The 26,410-nt window shown below is 39.1% G+C and overlaps 1 protein-coding gene across 5 annotated transcripts in view; it reads left to right on the forward strand.

The window, feature by feature from the left end:
* EXOC4 (exocyst complex component 4) overlaps window positions 1-26,410 on the forward strand; it is a 750,505-nt gene that overhangs the window by 181,725 nt on the left and 542,370 nt on the right. For all 5 annotated transcript variants that reach the window (XR_006198787.1, XM_042925097.1, XM_042925116.1 and 2 more), the window contains exons 8-9: window positions 15,743-15,888; window positions 20,562-20,650. Coding sequence is in view for 4 of the 5 variants with exons in the window: in XM_042925097.1 (XP_042781031.1) it covers window positions 15,743-15,888; window positions 20,562-20,650 (235 nt within the window). In the remaining variant the exon portion in view is untranslated. The remainder of the gene's footprint in view (window positions 1-15,742; window positions 15,889-20,561; window positions 20,651-26,410) is intronic.

Raw genomic sequence — 26,410 nt, forward strand, 5'->3', positions numbered from 1 at the left:
TAAAAACAAGCATGGTACTTCTGCATGTTTAATTAAGATGTTTGGTTCCTGTCAAGGCTGATAGTTTTTTTCCCCCATGAAGGGCAATATATTCTCAACTTCTGAAATTTCAGAAACCTGTACTTAACCTTTAATCGTCATTCCATTTACATGGGAATCTGATTAACAACTCTTAAAGTTCATGAGCTCCTGGTAAATGCAATTAAGACCTTTTTGGAGTTTGTTATTAAGAGCTGGCATTTAAAGAAGACTAGGTCCTGGCTAGTGTTGCTGTCTCCTCCATGGCAGGATGTCTTCAGCAATTAGCAGAGAACACGAGGTACACGAATTGTACCGTATTGCTTCCGCGTTAACATGGTTGGTATTTAAAATAGCACGCTGCCTTTTTCTTTTCAATGACTTGCTTTACGGTATGAGCTTGTTACCCAGTGAGAGTAGGGCCGGGGGCAGTTAGGCGGAGCTGTGGCGGTTTTCCTCCGAGGAGGGGTGGGCTCAATTTCCCCCTCCCTCTGATGTTCCCAAGTCATGTTTACAAGCATTCATTGTCAAGTTGTAGGAAGTCGGGCGAACCACACTACTGCGCTGCATTTTATTGCATCTCTCTGCTGGGTGTGGTGGTCTTTCTGAGAGTTAAAAGTAACAGATGAGATTTGGGAGAGAGAAATGAATCAGGTATGCCACTTATTTTCTGAACTCTTAGGCATCGGCTGTTCAGACATTGCCCTTAGACCGTAGGGGCAGAAGGGAGGAGCTAAATGTGTTGGAGCCGACAGGTGTAGTACAGTCTACAAATTGATATGTGCTGTGATGTATGAAAGATGGAGGCTAAATAATTGAAAGCCAAAAGGATCTTATTGGACCATATGCTGCCAATCTGGCTTTTTTTTTTTTCCTTTTTCTTTTTTCACTTGCTGATAGAGTCGGGTTCTCTGGAAGGACATAATGTGTTTCTTAGGTCCTGTATTTGTGCAGAACACTGTGACTATTACCAGAGGAATGACGAGAAAACAATGAAATGAGGTATCAATAAAGGCATATCAGTAAAGTATGTTGCATATAACAGTACGATTAAAGAGAACTTGAATCTTTACATGTTTCTGTGTTATTTGAAACTTTCGTGTGCATATATTACTTTTAAACAAAAGATAAAAAAAAACAAAGAAATATTTGGGAAAAAGTAAAGTTAAATAGGAAAACCAGTCTAAAAGAATTAAAGTTGATGCCATAAATATCAGTCAAATAGTTCTCCATTTTTGAACCCTTGACTTTTTTAGAATGTTCAATAAACTTAAACCAATAGTACGGTTAATTTGGTTAACCTTTCCAATTATAGGCTAACCTCAAGTTCACTAGATAAATGTAATAGTTTAATCCCCATGTTTTGAATTAGCGTATAACATTTCAGTAGAAATAATGTATAATAATCACAGATTTTGTTATAGATGTGGAATTTTTTTTCCTTGGAAACAAAACCGATAAAATAGGATTATTTATTGTTTAACCAGGCAGTTGACAGGTATATTTCATCAGGTTAGTATCTTGCCTCCGGGATGTATATGTATTTCATCACCTTCAGATAGAAGAATTTTGCTTAGTTATAGAAAAATCATTCTTGTAGATGCAGGAGTTGACAGAGTCTAGAAATGAGTGATATTAAGTTGTTCCTTTGGTTTTAAAGGACTTTAGTTAAAGTGTTTCAGTGTGATGTGAATTATGGTAACACAGGGAGATATTAGAGTGCCTTCTCATCAGGTCACATTGGGAGTTTAAGAGATAAATACAGGAAAAGTTAAATAAACAGCAGTATATGATTAATTACCGAGTCCAGGTAACCATCTGTGGATCCTGTAGGAATTTAAGTTCCTGTAGGAACTTAAGATACGTTGGTCAGAGAAGATTTTGTCTGTTTGTAGGAGCTGAACTGGTCCTTGAAGGAAGGCTAGGATTTAGGCATTTGGGAAGATCATTCTAGGTAAGGATAATATCACGTATTCACAACAGTGAGTACCTTACTGAATTTACCATATACATAATTCATAAGAAGAGCATAAGATGTGATTCGATAGCCTGAAACCAGATTCTGAAAAGCCTTAGATGAATTCAGTGGAGATCTTTGTGAACTCCTTAAAGAAGGAGCCATTTTTTTTTTTTTTTGGGGGGGTCTTTGTATCCTCGTGCGTTATACACTCAGTGCCTCCAAACGCCATTATCCGCCCCATCTTCAGAATATTATCCTCAAATACTAATGAGAAGGTACTTCACACAGTTTCTGGCACTCAGTAGGTACAAGGTAAATGTTAATGGAATCTGAATCTGCACTTGTTATTCCTGAAGAGTCTATTTTGAATGAATGATAAACAAACATTTTTTTATAGGCGTGTCACCGTTCACAGATTACAGAGAACCAATATGAAGGAGGCTTTAGTAACTGAACTGCTAATTGAAAATTCTGGGTTGGAGCCACTTAATTGAATAAACTGTCTCCAGAGAGCAATTTGGGTCTTTTCCAAGATGCATTAACTCTTTCAGGTCATTAGGGTAGCACTTATCTCAGTGGAGCAGAAATTTCATAAATGGTATTCCTGTGATGTGAGTAAATTAATGTACCTCAGAAAGCCTGAAGTTTCACCCTGGGTGTTGTAGTTCTACTCCAAGGAGCTCATCTGTGAGTGTAAAACATCAATATGGAGCTGCCCTTTAGAGCATCTTACTTTGAATTTAGGTGACCTACTAGAGAGCACCTACTTTGTTTAAGACACTCTGCTGGATGTTACCAGAGATACAAAGAAAAGGCATGGCCTGAGCTGAGAGGCAGGAGAGAAAGCAAATAGCTATAAGATAAAACCCTTGAATAATACAAATAGCTGTATGGGTTTTAATGAGAATGGGACATTCTAATTAGCAATTAAGATAGATGGTAACCTCTCAGAAGGCAAAGATCTATGACAGGTCCGCACAGCATGCCCACTTACGTTTATTTGCTCAGCATATATAAATCTGCATATGTGTCAGCAAGAACAAATATCTGTATCCATGTACATACGTGCACATGTAGCGGTAAAATATGAGCTAGATCATCAGAAGCGTTTACAATTTTCACATAGATTTCCCCCTGTGGGATCCAAGTTATCAGTGTCTAGTGTTGATCTGAAATGAGTATGTTAAGTATATGAAAACCAGAAAAACAGCCAGTATCTTTTGGAGATAAGCTCACTGGTTGTCTGATAGTCTCAATTTGGATGTCAGTTGACTGCTGGAATATTGACCTCCAGGTAGAAAAGCAGATAAGAAAGGTCTGCCCTGCTCACCAGCATGTGTTACGCATTTACATCTAATGTGAAGATAGAGACAGCTGGCTGTCATCCTAAGACTAAGGATAAGTGACATTAAGAGACCACTTCGAAAAGAACTCTGAAAGAGGAGGATGGAGATGACACCTCCATGAGAAGATAAAGCTTCAAAGGTGTTTATCTGCCTCTACTTCCTTATTCCTGGGGTTGACACCTCCTCTGGGCTTGTGGGCTCTGATTAGTAACATCTGCATGGGACACACGAAGTCTGTTAAAATCAGTCCAGTTAAAAATTCATAAAGTAAAATCAGTCAGTTATACTCAAATTCACTTTCTTGATCTCATTCCCCCATGTTTGATAGATGGAAGAGGTAGTAACAAGTAAGGGTTAAAAAAAAAAGAGAGAGAGAAACTCAGACAGGACAAAACACCTTGGGACTTGGGTAAGGAACAGGACACTGGTTTAACCAAACAGTAACTGTGTCAAAACAGTTAATGGGAACCGAGGCTACAGAGGTCAGTCGGGGCTGTGGAAGGTGCTGAGTAAGAGTGAGGAGATGGGGTTTATTTTGTAGGCTAGGGGGAAGCCATTGAAGGGTTCGAGAATAAGAGTGATTATGTTGAGCTCTGCATGAGTGAGCTTACTCTGGTGCCAGGTTATGGGATAGATGGTCATGAGGCGTTTGAGGCAGAATGACAGTTGGGAGACTACTGTAAGACTTTATGACAAAGATAACGAAGACCAGATATAAAAGGATGGGTGTAGGGATGGAAATAACTAGAAGGGGAAATGGACGTGAGATGTATGTTATAACATCTCTAGGGCTTGGCATGTGATTTGGACAGCCAGACTGAGAAGCGTCAGAGCTAACTGCAGATTTTGATCTTGGGAGATCAGTAAAATAATGGTATTAACAAGGAAGGGAGCTAAGGGGACCTTTCTTTTGTCCCTCCCTCCTTTTGAAGAATGGTGGTGATGAAAGAGTTTGTTTGGTCAGGCTGTTGGTTTTGACCCTGTGCCTCTGCGCTCCTTTAATGTCTGTTGCGCTGTTTTCATCTTCTTGTTGTAAGAAGGATGTGGAAACCAGACAGGTGCTCTTGCAAGTGATGGTATCATAGCTTGAGAGAAAGTATGATGGTAGAGGGAGACTTGGGAATAATTTGAAATGTAGAACTAACTAAGAAGAAAACAAGAACAAGAGTAGGATATTCAGCATTCAGATACTTAGGTTGGACAATATGGTAGTCCGATTCACTGAAGCGAAAGAAAGTGTTCCAGAAGTTTAGAGAATGAGTATTAGCAGAAACCCAGCCTTAGCAAATGAGGTTTTTATGGTAGAGAGAAGGGGAGGAGGAGGGAAGAGGAAAGTGATAGCGGTGGGAAGATTATGAGGATGTAGAGAGAATTTTGTTTATTTAATAATGCTGATAAATTGTTTGGTATGCTCCAGGCAGTGTTCTCAGTGATTGATAGCATTAACTTATTTCATCCTGATGATAGTACCTTGGGGTAGGTAATATTATTACTCCCGTTTTACAGTTGAGGAAACCCAGGTTCCGAGGCATAGGGAGATAATATCTCAGTTATGTGGTTCCTGGGATGCATCACAAAAAACAACAGCAGATCTTCTGAGCCTCATCCCCAGAGAGAATAGCCTGTTATGTGCCAGACATTTTATGTTTTTTCTTTTAATTCTCATATTAATTTTATGAAGTAGATTCTGTTATCCTTATTTCACAGATGGGGGAAATAAGGCTTAGTGAGACTGAGCAACCTATGAAGGTCGTACAGCTAGTGAGTTGTAGAGCTGATTTCAAACATAAACTTTATGCATTTCTATATGACCCTCTCATTTTGCATTTTTGAAATTGAGGACACTGAAAAAGGATGTGTAATGATAAGAGGGGTCATTAAAATATTGTCATGAAACATCTTAGTGCAGTGGAAAGCTGAACCAGTAGCTGAAGTTTTACTTTGTAATGATATAAGAAAATCATGGAGCTTGGTGGTCAAGTTTGAGAGAAGGGGAGAAAGTGATAGAAATAGATAGAATGAACGTTAAAATACATTTGAATTGAAGTGGCCAGAGAATGTATTGAAATAGAAATGTGCCTTTGGGTGTTGAGACCATGCTTGTGTCCTACCCTGGTATCTGTCTGTCTTCTGTTTTCTATAAATGAGTTAAAAGTAACAAACCATCAAAATACTGTAAGGTCCAAAATACATGGAGGAAAAACTGACAAACTTGAAAGAATTCAAAAATTCAGTCATTAAAGTTAGAGATTTCAATACTTTTCTTCAATAATTAATAGAACAGCTAGACAGAAAACATAAGACTGAAACAACACTCTTAAGCATCTTGGGTGAAACCAACATACATGGTACACTCTACCCAACACCATCAGAAAAGAGATTATTTCACAGTGACATATTAGACATGTACTAGATCATGGAGTAAGTCTCAGTACATTTATTTTTTAAATTTAATTTTATATTAGAGCATGTGAGCAAGGGAGAGGGGCAGAGGGAGAGAGAATCTTAAGCAGTCTCCGATGTGGGGCTCGGTCCTACAACCCTGGGATCATGACCTGATCCGAAATCAAGAGTCAGATGCTCAACCGACTGAGCTACCCAGGTGCCCCTCTGTATATTTGAAAGGGTTGAAATCACACAAAGTATGTTCTCTAGCCACAATGGAATTAAAAAAACAACAGGAAGAAAATTTGAATCTTCTCAAATATTTGGAAATAAAACAGCAAACTTCTTTTTTTATTAAAAAATTTTTTCTTTAATGTTTATTTATTTTTGAGACAGAGAAAGACAGAACATGAATGGGGGAGGGTCAGAGAGAGGGAGACACAGAATCTAAAGCAGGCTCCAGGCTCTGAGCTGTCAGCACAGAGGCCAACGTGGGGCTCGAACTCATGGACTGTGAGATCATGACCTGAGCCGAAGTCGGATGCTTAACTGACTGAGCCACCCAGGCACCCCAAAACAGCAAACTTCTAAATACACCATGGGTAAAAAGAAAAAGACCTAAAATCAGCACTGTCACTTTCTACCTTAAGGGCTAGAAAAAAGGAGAAAGAGAATGCAAAGCAAGCAGAGGTAGGAAATATTAAATTGAAAATCAATGAAATAAAAATCAGAAGAATAATAGAAAAATGTAATGAAACTGAAAGGAGATTCTTTTAAAAGATCAAAATTGATAAATCTCAAATTGATCACTTAAAAAGAAAAATTAAAAAACAGAACAAAATCAGGAATGAAAGAAGAGACATTACTACAGACCTTAAAGAAATTAAAAAGCTTACATGGGATATTGTAAACAACTTTATGCCAACCAATTAGATAACTTAAATGGAGAAATTCTTAGAAAGGCACAAAATACCAAAACTGACTCAAGAAGGAGAAAAACTGAATTGCCCTAAAGCAAATTAGTAATTTTTTTCCTAAAAACAAAAAGCAGAAACATTCATAAGTACAGAGAACAAACTGGAATTTGCCAGAGGGGAAAGGGCAGGAAGATTGGAAAATGGGTGAAGGGGTGTGGGCGATAAAAGAAAAAAAAAAAATTCCTGTGGATACAGAAGGTTGCACAATGGTGTTCTGTCAGACATTTAAAGAAGAAATAATACCAAATCCTTTGCAAACTCATTTAGAAAATAGAGATATGAAAGAACATTTTCCAGTACATCCTGTGAGATTAGTGTTAGCCTGATAAGAAGGGAAAGATACCACAGGAGACTGTAGAGCAATATGCCTCATGAACATAGATGCAAAATTCTAGAACAAAATATTAGCAGATGGGATTCCTCAACTTAAAACTATATTATGCACCATGATTAAGTTGAGTTTATTTAAAAAATCAATGTAATACACAATTATTAATGGAATAAAGGGCCAAAACCACTTGATCATCTCTGTAGACACAGGAAAGCACTTGGCACCTGATAATGATTAAAAAGCAAAAACTTTAGCCAACAAGGACTAGAAAGGAACTTTTTCAACCTGATAAAAGGTTCTAGGAAAAGCTGCAGCTAACACCATAAGGGAAATTTTGAGATGTTAGAAGTGTTCTAAAATGACGGTGATGATGATTTCAGTGTATACATTTACTTAAAAATCATTAAACTGTACACTACAATGGGTGAATTTTATGGTACATATATTATACTTCAACAAAGCTGTTTTACAAATACTGTGGGACAAAATCACATTACAGATATTCAAGGGTATATGTCCTTCAAAGTGTCCTTAAGAGACTGTATAGAAATATACTTAATAGTCCTAATGTAAGTTAATTAATGTATAAATCATGGAGATCTCATCACCATTATTTCCCCTTTCACAATTATGCATTTGAGGGTACACACGAATATGAATATTCATGTGCTTCACAAGGGAGTATATTTCAAACTAAATTTATCGTCTATATGAAACAGACTCTTCCTGCATTCCTGGTTACTGTTCCTGGAACCATAGATTTTTATTTCCTCAGATGTGCAGTCCTTTGTTTATTCTTTATTTCTCTTCATCTTTCCTTTGCTGAGTAGCTGGTTAAATTTTATTCAGTTTTTCCTCTGCATTGGCTCTCAGAGGTATCCCTAATTATACAATCCCATTCCTACTACTTTAGTTAACCTCTCTTTTTCTTTTCCTTTTGAACTATTTTGGTAGATTTTCTCTTCATGTGTTAAGCACTTCCTCAATCATTGACTGTTTCCTTAATCATTCATTTTGCCACAAATCCCACTGCCTTCTAATCTATTATTTCATATGCCGCTAGATTAATTTAAACTAGATGTCTCACCATTTTACTTACCCATTGAAAACCGTTTTTGCCTTCCCATTTTGCTGTGGCTTCAATACCTGAGCCTGGTGTTAAAGGTCCTGAGAAGTTTGTCTGTTTACCAACGTTTCAGGTCTACCTCTTACTCTTCCTTTTTATGTTACCATAACTATTTGTTCTTCACTAAAGATACTCTGAATTTCCCTAGCTCCATTTCTGTATTTGTTGGGTTCCTTCCACCATTTTAGGTTTTGGGCTTTTACACATTTGAATATTGTATTTATGTCTTACGTGTGCCATGATCTTGAAACCTTTTTTCACTGCTCCAGTTAGGAGTAGTTTTGTCCTTTTGATAAGTGCTCACAGCAATTTCTTTGTCCTGATGCTTACCACTTTCCCTTGTATTGTGGTCACTCATGTGTGTGTCTGCCACTAGATAAGCACTTGGGGCGAGAAGGGGGAGGATTGATTGATTGATTTGGCTTTTAACTCTTTAAAGATGTTAACACCTTAAAAATTTTATTTATATATAGTAAAATTCCCTTGTTTTGATATGAGGGAAGGATTTATTTTTAAGTCTTGTTTTTATATCCAGCACAGTACTTTGCATATTTTGTGTATTAAATAAATATGTTTAGTTTAAAAAAATGAAAACTTTCTTCTGGAAGCTATTAACTGGGTTTTCTTTGTTAGGAGCTCATCTGTTGGAGGTTGGCAGGGAACTAAACATGATCTAGGGTTTCCTGATTAGGTGTTTGATACGGGACCAGAAAATACATGTGTACTCGTTGAATTTTTTGGTTTGTTTTCCTTTAAACACTAAGGCAACTATTCACAAGATCATGCTAATAGTGGTTTTAATTACACAATTGCTGTTGATAATGAGTATAATTAAGCAGGCAGCCATTCCACTTTCAAAATGACTGTTTATTTTTCTTTTAGTTTCCTTACTGCAGAATATTTTAGTCCTTATATAATGGGAAAATGAAAAAGTGCTACATTGAAAAAATAATTTTTTTGGCTTTGTTTTTCTTCCTCTTTAACGTTCCATTCACTAGCAACATACACGGGGGAAACCTAATAGTTTTTAATAATTTTAAATGGTCCTAATTTTTAAAATGTTTCAGTGTCTGTTGTAATATTTTCTGGAATCAAGGTGATATTTTGAGGGATATATTACACTGATTTTGCCCCCACCCCTTCTTTGGATTTCTCTTCTCAAATTCTGGATGTCTTGGTATCCCTGGACCTAGTTTTGTCTCCTCCATCCTCTAAGACTATAGTTTCTGCTCGGGTTCTACCCTTGTTCCGTGGAAATTAGAAGTAAGGGCTTTTTGGGAAGAAGCCAGGGGAACTCACCTACTGTGCTTTACTTCTTTTAAGGAGCATAGTTTATGCCTCATTTGGTTCCTCTCCATGCCCTTCAAATTCTTATTCTTTTGGTCTCACTGTTGAGCTCTTATAATTATTATCAGGATAAGGGCTAGTCCCATGGAAGCTACTTTGCTGTTCCTGGAACAAAAAAAAAAAAACTCCTAGACATCTACATCTGAAAAGTAAATTATTGAAAATTATACTATTTAATATAGGCACATTCAACATATTGCTCAAGATGAGTAGAGTCTTGGTTCATATTGGGAGCTGAAAGTGATTTTTTTTCCCACCATATTATTGCTCCTGTCATAAGCAGTCGAATTCTCAGATTCATCACATGGGGCAAGTACAGTATGGCTTTGCTGTAAAAGCATTGGACATTCAGAGTCAGTGGTGAGGAGAATTGGTTTGTTAGTTGAACAGATTGAAATATATATAGACTGCTACTCTTGTTATCATGAGATACCAGTGTTCTGCAAAAAATAGGATTTGTGGTATAAATGTCACCAGATGCATGTTAGTGTATATCCATTTATCCATAGATATCTTGGTGAAGAAACAAAACCCCATTGAGGCTGTCATAAGAAAAACATAGGGAAAATGTGTTATAAAGGCCAAAAGGATATATTGTGGAACCAAAGAATAGCAACTGGATTTGAGACCTATAAATTATGGAAAACTTAGGTTGCCACCTTTAAATCTCTGTTCTGTGGGTCTCCTGTTTCTCTGTGTCTGGTCATCTTGTTCATTCTTTTATTCTCTCTCTGCAGGTTGGCTTTCTTTGATTTCTCATGGTACAAGGTGGTTGCCCCAAAGAATTTACATCGCCTTGCCTATATTGACCACCAGAGACTGTATCTCACTAACACATTCCTGGGAGGGAGAACCTGACGGGCTAATTGGATGTTGGCTATTCCCCCCGGTGGAGTAGGCTTCGGCAGGGAAGGCATGGTTCCAACACGGTCACAAGCATGGTTACCAGAATCTGCTGTGCAGTTGGGGAACAGTTCTTAGATGAGGTGAAGATTTTGTAAGCTGGGAAGCTACTGAAAGGGATTTACCATGTTAAGTACCTAGAAGGATCTGAATGTTTCTACTTAGATTAATGTGGAGGCTGAAGACAGGTGATGTGTTCATTGGAAGCTGGTAAATTCAACATTTATTTTTAGGAAACTCTGGGTGTGTGACCATAAGTGGCCACAAGCAATATGTTAAATAAAGAGGGTTAAGTGGTAAATGAGGAGTTCATTCAGAATGATGTTGCCAATACTAAGCACGTTCTAAATCTCAAAATCTTGGCCCTGCTTTATATATCATGTGATTTCTGACTAGCATCTTAGCAACTGCCGATCAAATATCATAGCATAAGAGATGCCTGACTCCCTCGTTGTGTATGTTCTTTAAAGCATCATATTTCTTTGTTTCTACCACAGAACCATCCAGTATACCAGGTACTCAAAAAATATGGTGAATCATAATATCACTGGAGTATATAGATAGATAATCTGGTGCTTTCCAGCCATGTTTTTATATTTCTTGTCTTTGGTTTTACAAATTAATACCTTTTCAAGTTAAACTTAAAACACCCATAAACTTTGGCTTTTTTTTTTTTAATGCTTGATCAATAAGAAATAGCAATTCCCTGTACTAAAAAAGAGAAAAGAAATGAGTGTCAGAGAGATGAAGGAATTTAGAGTCAGCGAGAACATGGGATAATCTGCAGATTTTCTGTGGCCAGGATGTATTTGCTATTATATGTAATGTCCCCTTGCCCCAGACTTCCAGGCTTGGGTGACTTTCCCCGGGCAAAAGACAAGCTGTATAGCTTACTTCCTTTCATAAAAATGGAAATTTGAACTCATAGGTAGTGGTTTAGGATATTTATGTACAATTTAGAAGATGCAGCACATTATCCACAATGATGAGGAAGCACCAAGAACTGCCATGGTTCTACTTTTTTTTCTTAATTTTTTTTTTTTTACATTTATTCATTTTTGAGAGACAGAGAGAGACAGAGCATGAACAGGGGAGGGGCAGAGAGAGAGGGAGACACAGAATCCGAAGCAGGCTCCAGGCTCCGAGCTGTCAGCACAGATCCCGATGCGGGACTTGAACCCACGAACCGTGATATCATGACCTGAGCCGAAGTCAGGTGCTTAACCAACTGAGCCACCCAGGCACCCCTGCCATGGTTCTGTTTTAATGCCAGGTGTCTGATGTGTGTGTCAAGACTTGGTCGTAGAAGATTTAGTCTAATTCAGATAAATTTCTTAGAAAAAAGATTTGTTTGTTTGTTCTTTGAGGTATTTAAAAGGCACTTCTCATAATTTGGTGTCAAAATAAAACTTTACCCTGTTTTAAAGTAATATTTTCTAGCTGGTAGTAAACATTATTAGGAAAGAAGAAGATATAGTGAAGGAAACAAACATGGCAAAGCCTATGATTAAAATCATAGGTATCCCTTTTAATTTTACTTGTAGTAAAGATTTGTGTACTGAGGAGTCATTTACAGGGCTCGTTTTGGAGACTATTTCTAATACGTGTATTAAAAACATACCCATCAAGGCTTCTTATCACCTACTTTGTAAAATTTAGGGATTCGGTGATATATATAGGTGTGTATATATATGAATATATATGAATTCATATAGATATTCATATTCATATATATGTATTCATATTTATGTATATATTCATTTTCTGGTTTGTTTCATGGCTCTGCGATTGAAGTAAAGAAATATAAAAATTGGGGTGGTCAGGTGTCTTTTCCTTAAACGATAAGTAGTAGTATAGGGCAGTTTTCAACTAACACTTAATCGAATGATGTGGGAAATGGGTGCTGTAGGAACTCAGAAAAGGGGACAGCTGGCCTAGAGTTGTCTTGGGAAGGTGTCATGGGAGAGAAAACGTTGGAATTGTTTTTGGGCAGGGTTTGTCAGGATATTGAGGAAAGAGGGTAATCTAGGTTAAGGCATTCCAAAATCCAGAGGGCCCACGCATGCGTGTTCAGGGAAGAGTTAAGTATTTGATGCTGATTGAGTGTTGCGTTCGTGTTGAGGAGGATAAGCTATGACTGGGAATAGATATTGAGGTCAGATTAATGTAGATGACAAAATAACTAGCCTTAAGATGACAGTGGCAACCGTTGTTTAGGAAGATCGCTCTGTCCGTGGTGTATGGGAAGGACTGGAAGGATAAAACATGTGAGGCAGAAAAGGAGAGAAACTGCATGAGTTGAACTAGGTTGGTGGCTACCAGATGGATGGGAAGGGGCAAACTAAGAGAGCTGAGGAAGAGTAACCAATGGGCTGAGGCACTAACTGCTGCATGGGGACAAAGGGAGGGGAATGCATCTAAAGACAGTTCTGAAGTTTTAAACCTGGAGGCCGGTGAGAATAAGAAACCACTCACAGAAAGAAGACAGAGGAAATTACCGATTTTATGGGAAAAGCATTCAGGTCTCAGAATTTAGGGTTGATGTTATCAGTGAAATGTGTGAATATGTCAAGCGTGCAGTCACATCCGTGGGATTGGAGTGTGGAGAGGAATCGGGACTACATTACATCATGATAATGGAAATATGTGGGAAGGCTGCCTTTTAAGTTTGGAACCTAATGACAAAAGAGAAAGGAAATTATAGAGAATGAGGACCAAAGCAACATTTTCATCAAGAAGGTAGAAATAGTACCTGTTTGTAAAAAGAAAGGAAGAAGCCAGTGTGTAAGAACAGACTAACAAAGTGAGCGGTGAGAATTAAGAGGACTTTACTAACGTGGAGAAAAAGAACAGTGATCTTGAAAAACCTGAATTTTAAGGATGCTCACCAGGTAGGCCCTGATCAGTCAATATTTTCTTGTACAAGGCCAGTCATTGAATTCTAGGACGATAAGTACCTCAGAAGGATTACTGGTCTAGTGTATCTTCATGCTTTGGCAGAACCATACTTCCATCATACTGACTGGTGTTAAAACCAACAAGTGCCCTTGTAGACCTCTTTCTGTGTTCTGTCAACTTGAAATTCTGTTCTGGTTTACCAGCCTCTTTTGATCACACAGCCCCACAAACCTTATTAGCATCAGTGCCAACTCTACCAAGTAATTGAGTCCTTCAGTTGAGTCGTTACTGGAGACCCAGTTTAATACCCTTCTTGACTCTTGGGCAGTTTGGATGATGTATTCACAGAGATAGTATTTGTCAACATACTACTTCATCACCATGCTGAATGATACTCTAGTAGCCTTGAAAATATATATATTTTAAAAAATTGAACAGTTTGTTAATGTGTTTTATAGTTTTCCATTGAAATCTCAGTGTACATATATATATGTATGTGTGTGTGTATATATGTGTATAACTTATATTTAATGTGTATATATATACACACACACATACATATATATACACACACACACATTTATAGGTATGTGTATAGGTTCACAGCAAAATGGAGGGGAAGGTACAGAGATTTCCCATTAATCCCTTCACCCACACCTGCATATAGGCTAGTTTCTTCATACCTCTAAATCTGTTTCTTAATCTCTAAAATACAGATATTAGCTCTAACTTCATAGATTTCAGGATTGAGTTAAGATCATTTTCTAAAAATGCCTGATATTTGATAACTATTTAGTAATGTCTGTGCTCATAACAGGCATAATTAGCTTTAAAACTTGGGAGAGCATCATGTTCACAGAGTGCTTCATAAATGCTTTTCGATGATAACATTTAATATGATCCTCAAATCTTTTTTTTTTAATTTTTTTTAACGTTTATTTATTTTTGAGACCGAGAGAGACAGAGCATGAACGGGGGAGGGTCAGAGAGAGGGAGACACAGAATCTGAAACAGGCTCCAGGCTCCGAGCTGTCAGCACAGAGCCCGACGCGGGGCTCGAACTCACGGACTGCGAGATCATGACCTGAGCCGAAGTCCGCTGCTTGACCGACTGAGCCACCCAGGCGCCCCATCAAATCTTTATTGAATGAATAAGCAAATGAATGAATATATACCCCATACAGGAAGGAATCGTTTTTGGAACCGGAGTCTCTGAAAAGCTTTTACTTCAGTCATGGGTAGAATTGCTGGTGTACATTTGCTGTAACACTTGGTTATCTTAAAATTTTAAATGTTTCTTCTTCTTCTTCTTTTTAATGTTTGCTTATTTTTGAGGGAGAGACAGACAGGGGACAGAGAGAGAGAGGGAGACACGGAATCTGAAGCAGGCTCCAGGCTCTGAGCTGTCAGCACAGAGCCTAATGATTCAGGGCTTGAACCCACGAACCATGAGATCATGACCTGAGCGGAAGTCAGACGCTTAACCCACTGAGTCACCCAGGCGGCCCGGTTATCTTAAAATTGTAGATGTGGCAAGTGATTTCAGAAATGAGTCGATGTACTTTAATCCCAGGTTAGATATGCTTAGGAACCATGATGATTTCTGGTCCAGATCTGCTGTTTTCTTTCACAACGGTGGGAACTTTAAAAAATTTTGTTATTTGTCTTAGAAATACAATGGTGGATTCTAGCCCAGGCCCCACCGAATGAGGCTGTAAAGTGGATTGATTTTTTAAGCATTGCCCATTGGCAATAGATTAAAAAGCTGTTGGTTTGCTTGCTTTGGAGCCGTCAAGATGAGTGGTGGCCCTAGAAATTATTTGCGGGTCAGCACCTCTTAGCCTGCAGTGGCTCACGATAGCTCTTAGCAGGTTTGTTAGAGTTGTTTAATCCCCCGTGCTGTGGAGTGAGGGGTGTGACGAGGGCTCCAGAGCGAGTGCCCCGGGGTTCCTTCTGCAACCCCAGCCCTATCCTTGGGCCTCACTTCCTTCTCTGTAATCTGAGAATTCACTTGATCAGAGTTGTGCTTTAAATAAGATAATACATCTAAATTAGCCCCTAGCCTACCCCAGTGTAAGCCCTCAGTAATTATTATTGTATTGCTGCTGATGTTGCTGTAAATGGCAGTGATGAGGATTAAGCTGTGAATGGTGATTAACTCGCTCGGCACAGCGCACGGCAAGTAGCAGACCCTCACTAAAAGCGCCCCCCTTGACCCCTATGTTCAGATGCCTAGCACATCCTATTCTCAGTTTCGGGGGTAGGTGGCAAGTGGATGATGTTCTGGCTGCGATGAATCTTTCCTCAGATCTACAACTAGAAATGTGAATAGCGAGGTTACTTCTGAATGTCAGGGATGAGGATTTAGAATTAGGTTTTCGTTGTTTTAAATTGCTTTTCTTAGTAGCATATCATAAATGTGTGTGTTAAACTGTTTATCTGATTGTACAGATGCTGTTGACCGAGTACTTGGATATGAAAAATACTCGTACGGCCTCTGAACCATCAGCTCAACTAAGTTATGCCAGCACTGGCCGAGATTTTGCAGCCTTTTTTGCCAAGAAGAAACCTCAAAGGCCAAAAAATTCTCTTTTTAAGTAAGTATCTCCCTGATGGTAAGATAGCAGGTGTCAAGAAATGTTTGATCCAAGTAGGATGGCTTTCTACTTTATTGGCAGCCATTGCTTCACCCAGTGAAAGCTGATTTGAAATAATTTATGGGAAGTGAATGTATTTTTTATTTTGTGTACATTTGTTTTCTATAAGGGGAAGTAGATATTTTGGGGTATGGTTATTGGACTGTCTAGGACTTTTAATAAAAATTTTTGTCATTTGTTTCTGTGGCATTTTATATAAAATGAAGGGCTACAAAACCCTATTTCTGGGGCATTTTGTATGAAATGAAATATGTCAGCTTTCGGGAGAAAAACACTAGTGCCAAGAAATAACCTTAAAGTTTACAAGAATCTCCTTAGCTAAGTAGCATTGGATTCTGTTTGATTTTTAAATAAAGGAACACTCTGGAAATTCTTTTTGTCTAATTACTATGTTAGTTAATACCACCAGGCCACGTACCTATGTCATTTGGTAACAGCTCATAGTTAATATTATTATATTAATAGTAACAGCAGTAACACTACCACTGAGTGCTTACTATGTACCAGGTACTGTGGGAGATGAATTTCTCAAAATAATCTCAAACATAATTTACATATGATTATATCAAATTTTGGCAGCAGGAGTAGTGGCTGGCACTGAATCCTCACCAAGTACTAAGCATTAAGCCATTTTCATGGATTATCTCATTTACTCGTTGCAGCCTTACAGGTCTGGGTTTTATTTTTAATCCTTTTTTACACATAGAAACTTGAGGCAAGCAAGGTTAAGTAATTTAAGTAGATTCACTGGCAATAACTGGCAATTGGTCAAAGCAGGATTTAAATCTTAGCAGATCTGTGCATTCTTCTGACGAGTCGGGAGATAACTAGTTAAGTTGTACCTATAAATCTAAGCGTATAATGTGACTCCAGAAGTATTTTGAATTCATTCTTTTTGAACAGTTGAAGCTCCAGTATCTTTTATTGATTCACTTTTGAGATTTGTTTATATCATAGATTCATAGAGTTCTTCTTCTTTTTTTTTTCATTGAGTTCTTAATCATTATGGAAAGTTTCAACAGTTCATTTATCTTGTGGTCCAGAGGAGAGGAGATTGAGTGTGCTTGCGTTGGGATAAAATACATTCTGTTCATTGAATGCGTTCTTTTCTGATGTTTTACAGTTTTGTTCAGAGGGCAGATGCACTGTTAGTTAAAATGCCTTAGTCCGCAGGTAATCCAGACCCCAAAAGAATGAGATTAAACCATAGGAAGGTTATTATGTTACACAGTGGGGAGGAATGTAGAGGACTCCGTAATCCAACAGTGCGGAATGGCCAACGACCCCGCCCTTTCCATCTCCCTGCCTTAGGTTCCCCTCCAGGATAGAGTGATGCCAAGGAAAGGGTGTGATTCTTCCTGTGACAAAATTTTTTGTTAATTAGTAGACTATTTTTTATACCGTTTTTCAGTTTACAGAAAAATCAAGCAGACGATACAGAGTGTCCTTATGTCCCCCTTCTTCAGAATTTCTCCTTTTGTTAACATCTTGTGTTCTTACGTATGGTGCATTTGTTACAATTGATGAACTGATAGTGATCCTTCATTATTATCTGAAGTCCATTGTTTATATTGGAGTCCACTCTTTGTGTTACACATTCAGTGGGTTTTGATAAATACATAATGTCATATATGCATCAGTACGTTATACAGAATATTTCAGTGCCCTAAACATCCTCTGTTTTCTACTTATTCCTTCCTCTTTTCCCCACCCCCTGAGCTCCTGATAATCACTGTCTCTGTAGTTTATCTTTTCCAGAATGTCTTATAGTTGGAATCATCCGGTATGTAGCCTTTTTAGACTAGCTTCTTTCACTTAGCAATATGCAGTTAAGGTTCCTCATGTCTTTTTGTGGCTTGATAGCTCATCTCTTTGTATTGCTAAATAATATTCCATTGTGTGCATGTACCTCGATTTTTTTTTTTTTCATTCAGCTTTTGAAAGACATCTTGGTTGCTTCCAATTTCTGGCCATTATGAATAAAGCTGCTGTAAATGTGCAAGCATTTGTGTAGATGTAAGTTCTCTGGTCATTTGGATAAATACATAAGAGAATGATTACTGGACCATAAAGTAAGATTCTATTTAGCTTTGTAAGACACTGCCAGACTGTCTTACAAAGGGGCTATCCCACTTCAGATCTTTTTTTGTTAATAATTATTATATTTATTCATCTTTTCTGCCAGTGACAAAGTCTCTCTGCAAGTTTTCCTCAGGTCTTACGCCCATTCCTAAAGCAGTCACTGGCAAAGGGGAGCAGACCACGGCGATGGTCTTCATCCAGTCAGGGGTTCTCTCTGGCGATAGGTCTTGGGCTGTAAAGGAACCGCTTTTCCTGAGCACACAGCTGTTTGCAGAGGGAGCAAAGGCAACTAAGACGGCCTGAGATGCTGCCTTAATGCTTAGGCCTTTCCTCCGCTCACTTGTTTGCTCGCTCATGTGTGCGCTCTCTGTCTCTGTGTCTGCGTCTGTCTCTTCCTCTCCTTCTTCCTCTCCTCTTTGTCTCTTCCTCTTCCCTTTCCGTCTTCCTAGCTCCACTTCCTGTGGTAAATCTAGGTGTATTGCAGAAGCAGGTTTCAGGGTGTTTAGATTTCATGCTGTCAACCCTCATCCTTAACTTTGAATCTCAGACCACAACGTACATTTTTATACGTTGAGCCAATCCTGAAATTGAGGTACTGGAAAACATAGACTATTGGAAATGAATAAATGGACTTAAGTAATTGTTAAACATTTATTGTTATTGCATAGCAATAAAAACTCATCGCCCACGCGGAATGAGGCCGTTACTACAGACTTGCCTGTTTCCGGACCCAGCTCTACCATTAATGAGCTGTGCGCGGCAGACCAGGTCTCCCGTCTCAGTGGGCCTCTGTGCCTTTGGCTATACAGTAAGAGGTGAGGCTGTATCTTCTCTAGTGCCTCTTTTACTGTAAAATCATACCAATCTGTGAGTGGTGGCAAACATAAAGAGGGTTCCTCAGTAGCAAAAATACATCAGGTCATAAAGGATTAAGGTTTGGGCGAGCTGTAATCTGGTTTTATCGCATCCATGAAGGACTTTATTACTCTCTTTAATTGCCCTTAGCCAAGGTTAATTAAGTGTGTTTAAGTTCTCTCTCATTGTATAATCTGTGCCTCTCTGTTCTTTGCTCAAGAGTTTATTTTTCTTTCCCCCCCTCGCCATTTCTGATCAATAGCCGTCAGCGCGCTTTTTGGAGGTCGGCGGCTTCTTTCCTGCACTTGACTGGCAGGTGGCACTTGTGAAGTACCACACACTTTGCGTTCCTTCTGGCTGTTAGGGCCCTCTCAGTTCTTGGCAGGGTGCAGAGAGAGGATCAAGAAGGCCAAGTGTTTCCCTCCAACTGACATTCATCTTCCTTGTCAAAGAATGGATAAAGAAGGCATAATTAAGAAAGTGATGGCGTTCCTTTTTTGTTGCCAGAAACCTATGCCATTATCACTGCTGCTCTTTCGTGATGTTGCTGTTTACCACTTAGAGGCAGTCATTCTTAGAAGGATTTCTCCTGTCAGCCTGCTCCCCTGACTTTGAAAATCTCAGGTTTGAAATGCAATTTCTTAACACGTCAGGGGATTTACTGTTGATTTAATCTTAAATTTACCTGTTTCTTTTTCCCCTTACCTGCAAGTTTCTCTTAAGACTGTGATTTTTTCTTTTGTTTTCTTCATCCTTGAATTATTATTTTAGCCTTTAGAAACCTGTTCTGTGTCCTGTGCCTATCCTCCATGTTTCTGGCCTCTGAAACGAACGATTCCTGGGGTGATGTGAACACACACTTTGTCACCTGATTTTTGTTTTGTTTTGTTTTAATGTTTATTCATTTTTGAGAGACAGAGAGAGACAGAGCATGAGCAGGGAACGGGCAGAGAGCGAGGGAGACACAGAATCCGAAGTAGGCTCCAGGCTCTGAGCCGTCAGCACAAAGCCCAACATGGGCTCGAACTCACAAGCCATGAGATCATGACCTGAGCCGAAGTTGGACGCTTAACCAATTGAGCCATCCAGGCGCCCTTGATACTTTTGAGAATATTTTTTGTTGTAGATGGCAGATCAGAAACCGTTTAGAAACGGTATTGCTTTTGAGGACTTTTAGGGAGAAACCACAGATGCCTTGCTTCCTTGGTGTAGTTATCCAGCGGCATTGCTAGCGTGCCTTCTGTACTCATTCTCTAACCAGGGGAGTGTAGAAAAGCAAGATACATTTCTGTGGCGGGGGCGGTCACTCACAGGTTTTGAACCACATAGCAGCAAAATGAGAATGACCTTCCAGGATACCCTTATTCGTGTGTGTAGGGACCCTGGCAAAGGGTCTGGAGGCAGAAGAAAGTTGCAACAGATGAAGAGTTGTACCCGTTGAAATGAAGAATGAGCGAATGGCCCGACTGCTGTTGTGGAGGGGCGTTGGCCATGAGTGTTGTTCATGAATCCAGGTCTGTGGCGGCCGGCTTTGGCCCTGTCATGGATTGGCCAGTATGTTTGGGTCAAGGAATGCTAGGGAGTGCCACACAGACTGGAGTAGGACACTTGGGGTACAAAGGTGGCCACCGCTTCTTTGGTTACTGCCTCTCTGTTTACCCTGCGCTTCATTCCAGGTTCGAATCCTCCTCCCATGCCATCAGTATGAGTGCCTATTTGCGAGAGCAGAGACGGGAGCTCTACAGTCGCAGTGGAGAACTTCAAGGTAAGTGATTGAACTGCTCTGGAAAAGTTAGTTTCTGGAGGAAGATCTGAAGTGTGTGGCACATGTGAATTTGCCGTTCGCATTCACCAGTTTCTTTCAAGATAGCAGAGATTTAAAGACTTGATAATCTGTTTCCTCTATCACTTCCCAGCATCTGCTGCCGAGCAGCTAAAACGATTGCTATGGCCACAGGATTTATAGACCTGCTACCATTCAAGTGAGAACTCAAAGCAGAAAGACAGGAGGTCAGTCTGTTTGTGCTTAAACATGGCAGCCATGAGTCCAGTCACAGTCCACGGGAATGCCAGTCTGTGGCCGTCAGTGTTACACTTACTGTTTTCTATACCTTCTGGAAAGTGGCAGGAGTGCCTGGGATTTCGAAAAGGGCAGATGCAGCCTCTGCCATTATTTAAAAGGAAGAAAGATGCCTCTAAATAGGATGTTGTAATCAAGCTAGCTCTGATATACAGGATATTTGATATCCATACGTGGTTACTAAAGAGTTGTAATCTGTAGGAGAAAATACTTGAGAAAATAAATCGTAAGTAGATTTAATTAAATCAAAAATCCAATAACGTTTCCTTCTGTGACAAGAAAGATGCTAATCATGGTAAATGGAATCAATCAAGAAAGATTTGTGAAGTCCTGCTAAGTGCAAGCCATCCCAGGCATCAGAGGGGATGGAGGGGGAGGAGACGGAGGTCGAATAGAAGGAAAGAGAAGATAAAGCCTTAAGATCCAGCTATCAGTGTTCATGGACATCACTAACAATATCAGGAAGTCAGTGCTTACAACCAAGTAATGTTATGCATAAAAACTAGTAGAGGAGTTGAGAGGACGGGGTGATTATTTAAAATTATTTTAAAACCGTGGGCTTCCTGCTTGAAGGGTGCGTAAGAACACTTCCACTTTTGGGGAGGCAGTAGAGGCACTTGAAATATTTTGCAGCGAGTAGCCTACACAATTAAATATTTAGTTTTTAAGATTCATCATGGTTCTACATCAAAACATTATAAATTAACCAGCTAGCCTCTCTGGATTTAAGGACCACTGCCTAGTCATTTCTACCTACACCTTCATTATTGATCTAAACACTTGTAAATTTTTCTGAAGATGCGGCTGTGCTCTCCCATAGCTCTGCCACAGTAATAATTCCATAGCTCACGTATATATCAGAACGAAAAGCCTAGAAATAGTTTGAGGATACAAGGAAAAGGAAATTAACTTACCGGCATTTTATTTAATAATAGTGTTGCCATGTGGTGGCGGGGGGGGGGGGGGGGGGAGGGGGGAGGGGAGGGGCGTGGGAAACGTGAAGTGTGCATCTTGGAGTCTTAAGGTACATGGGTACAGAGGGCAGTTAGGATTGAAAAAAGTCAAGGAGTGAAGAAATACAATTTTACTTCCTGTCCTTAGCATAGTGCCTGGTATGGTAAATATTCAATTAATACTCACTGACTCAGCGACAGAACAAATGAGGACAGTCGATGTCAAACGTAGGAGAGGGAACTTACCATGGAGAGAGAGGAAGGGCCCCCCAAAGGAGGGGAGGCCACTGAGAGCCGGTATCAGCTTCACGGTTCTATTAGTTTTTAAGTTTGAGGAGAAGCAGAGGCTATGTGTAGATCCATTTTTGTTCTCTGCAGTCGTAACTAGCGTCCATAAGAAGTGTGGCCACTGAGCTGTCTGGCCTAGGATGATACTGCCGTATGTGATTGGAAAACATTTTGAAATCCAAGTGAGTTATGGAGGAAGTTTATTCTGTGAGGGTGGTTAATGGAAGAGTCACTATAATCTAATTAGGAACTTTTCTCATTTTTCAGCAAGTTAATAGAACTACGGAGCTGTATTCTGTAGTCTGTTTTCCTTACCAGGGTTCAGCCAAGTGGGAGGATTGATCTTTGGTTCCAGGGAAGAAAGTAGTTAGCAAACATATCATGCTCATAATAATCATTAAATAATTTCACTGAGCTGACAGATCACTGCCTGGTGAGAGAATAGCTCAGCTGAGGAGTTTTTGTGAAAGTTTGATGGTGTTTCATCGAGGAGCAAAAGCATCTCTGATGAATGCTTTTAACATTCCAGCTGGAAAAGGGGAAAATCACACCTATTTTCCATTAGAAAATGACCATCCTTTTTCAGTTACTCTATTAATCTGGCTTGTACGAGGGCCACAGTGAGATCTGCATTTCAGTTTATCCTTGAAAAGGCATAATTGAATAGGTCAGTCAAATCATAAAAGACTGGAGAAGATTTGTGTCTCTCCTCTTACTACCGCGTAGCTGCAGGCTTCGCTTCCTAGTGCTTTCGTTCACAGGGTCAACCTTTCCTTCTGTGGCAAAGAAAATCCATCAGAAAGACCATCAAAGTAACATTAAAAAGCTCAAATTTTATGAAAGTAAAGTTCCTGCCAACATTTTCAAGTTATCATGCAATTAAAAATGTTACCCACCCTAACGACACACAAGGGGAAAAAAGAATGTAAAAATGAGATTTCTTTGGTATCATCAACCCATCTCAGTTGGCTCTGTTATGGTACAGCTGGTTCATTATATAGTCCACTGTTGGCAATTGGGCCGAGGAGGTGGGGGGTGCTGTTTCAAAGTGTGCACAGTAACAAGTGGAAATCTAACTTGTGTGTCTCCATCAGTCAGAGGCTTCCCGTTGTTTTGAGCCTCTTGACTGCTTCATTTTACCGCTTAGACAACCGTGTCATAGGTTACATGAACATTTAGGTGAATATAGCTTCTCGGGTTTAATGTGGGATTCTTTGGGTATCAAAGAATCATCAAGGTAACTGATGAATACAGTATCTCATGAGGGTTAAAAGAAAATCAAAATACTGCTGCTCATGATCAAAATAAGCTCTTAGGTTAATCAGCCCCACTGTGCCTCGGTTTTTTCATTTGAAAAATAGAGCTGTTATCAATTCTGACTACTTTAGGAGGACATAGGGACTGTAAAATTAGATATTAAAACTCTGGTAAAATTAGAGGAGCTATCATTGATTTACGTTAAAACGGTACTTTAAAATATTAAACATGGTGGAATTGGGAGAGTTGCATCCATTTCTCTATCTCTTGTTTTCTCTGCCTCACCAGTCTTACTTTTCCCGAGTTGGTTCTTCTCAAGGTCACCGGTGACCTCCATCTTGGCAGATTGAACGTTTGCTGCTCTGTGTTCGTCTCACTTGATCTTTCGGCCAGCCACGTTCCTTTTCCCCTCCTTATGTTTGAGCGTCTCAAGGTTTGGTCCTGGGAACCTTTGCTGTGTTCACTCTGTAGACTCCACCCAGGTATCTCAGCCCCAGTTGAGTTTTGCTTGGTGCCTTGGTTCGGGTGACTTCCAGATCTAGATCTCCTGCCCAAATCCCGTTATTGTTTCCTGACCTCTTCCAGCATCCTGCCCACTCCCCATCCTACCATTCTTTATCAGACTTCATTTCTGTGTGTGTGTGTGTGTGTGTGTGTGTTTCCCGCTTGGTAATTTGCTACCCTTCTCTCTGAATACCCACAGTGCAAGTCTTACTCATTAGTGCGTTCCAGTGCCTGGGACAATGCTTGGCTTGAATTAAGCACTTAAAAAGTATAATGGAGGAGGCCTCTATCCCCAGTATCTCCTGATTTGTAGCTATAGGCCTACTTATTTGAGAAGGCCTAGTGGGAGGTTTAATACAGAGTAAGAGGCCTGTGATTTGTCCTCTTTGCTCGTTTTTCAGATAATAAAATCACGAATGAGTAGAGTACATTAATTGTCATTGATCCAAGTAGAAATGTATACTCAGTTTTGATTACAGTTCTTTCCTGTCTTTGGGCTGCTTAGTACTTCTGTTTGTACTCAATAATATTACCTTTAGAGTGCTATTTTTATTCCCATTAGTCTAATGAGTGGCATTTCTATAGCCCTGACATTAAAATATTCTGTAAAGCTCCCACCACTTGAGAATTGACTTCTCTAAGAGGATTTGCTTTACATGGTAAATATGGAAGTACTGGCATCAGGGAAAACTGGGCTCTTAGCCTGATCTGACCTGAATTTTCTTAGTCTCTCCCTCTAATGGGTTGTTGGTATCTGGGGCTGTGAATACTTAATGATATCGTATGTAATTAATCTGTTTGGAGGTACCTTGCCTTAAGGTACAGTGATCTTTGGAATATATTAGGCATGAGTTGAGCATCCTTTTTTACCAAAGGATTTATAATACAAGTCTCTCAGATAGCGAACTGTTCTATAATGGAGCATTTAAAGCAAGATTTCATTTACGCACACATTTTCAGGGGCATTTTGGCTGAAGTGAGGTACAGCACCTTTACACTCATACCACACATTTGTTCCACAGCCTTAAATATAAGAAGCACTTATAAAGCTTTATATCCTGAAACAAGATTGGAAGATTCTTTGTAGTCTTAAATTTTGCGTAATGACTTTGTTAATAACTATGTAGCAATGTGCTGGGCACATGAAAAAATACATTTTTCTTCTTAAAATTGCATATAATTATTTCAAAATAACCTTAATCTTTCATAGTTATCTCTTCTGGTTTAGATTCTAAAATAGTGTATAAACATTGATTCCCCTTCCTTTTATATATGTACACTCCTGCTTTTTTAAAAGACTGAACTTACTCATATGTGAGGGTAACCTTATAATGAAATTATAATAGAATTTTCAGAAATGCTAGTTTCTTTATGTGTTCTTAAGAAGTGGTAAGTTATAAGTATATGTTCCTCAGGTCGTGAACAGATAAGAAATAAAAGTATTCTTATGCCAAGATTTGTTACTGAGTGTGTCGCCTCTTAGCCTTAATGCGTGCAACGTAGACATTTATTTAAAAACGTTCTTTGTTTCTGGGTTTCATTTATAATGCGGGTTCATTTTCCGAAGAATTCTAGTTCCTATAACATCCTTTCTACCCATGGGACAGAGTATTGGTACCTGCGCTGTGTGGAGGAGCCTGGTGGTCATGGGACAATGGATCCTGAGAGTTCAGAGCAACTGTCACAAAGCCTTCGTAAAGCCTGTGAACCTCACTCTTGGGAAGTGATCATTGGTCATCATGCAGAACTGGTTGATGACCTGTAACCTTTGTTCTACCCATTTATTCATTCACCCATGCAGATAGGGGAAAAGAGTGAATACTGTTAAGTGACGTATGTATTAGAGATTGGAAAGTGATACATATGTATTTCTCTTTATATTATACCTGAGTTAAAAGTGTTTTTTTCCGTCAAAAAACCCATCCAAAATATGAAAAAAGTTAACAAATTTCTACTATGTAACAGAAAAATTTTAAAGTTAGCTTCTGTCATATTTTTTATCATTTGGTTCACATTAACTTTTCAATGTAAAATAACAGCTTTACTCCTTTTCTTAGAGTTGCGTTAGGGCTGCAAGAAATTATATTTTTTCCAACCTCAGTAGTTTATATGATGCAACTAATTCTGACTTCAGCTGTTTCAGCAAATAGAGAAGACCAGAAACGTTTATGACCCATCATGGGGAAAGTAATTCTTAGACTGGTGAGGGCACCGAAGAACACATGGGTCATTGTCCCAACAAGACATGGTTCCTAACGCCTTTTTACGTTTTCAGAACGAAGGTTGAGTCCTTTCAGGACTACTCATAGAGATGGCCTTACCTGAAGTGAGCTGTTATCAAAATCCAGAAGAAATTGATATGCATATATATGTAATATGATGTCTAGAAAATAAAGCAGTAGATTTTAATGGTAGAAATTGATTTGGAACTCCTAATCTGGTT

Source organism: Panthera leo, chromosome A2, assembly GCF_018350215.1.
Source record: "Panthera leo isolate Ple1 chromosome A2, P.leo_Ple1_pat1.1, whole genome shotgun sequence".
Lineage (NCBI taxonomy): Eukaryota > Metazoa > Chordata > Mammalia > Carnivora > Felidae > Panthera > Panthera leo.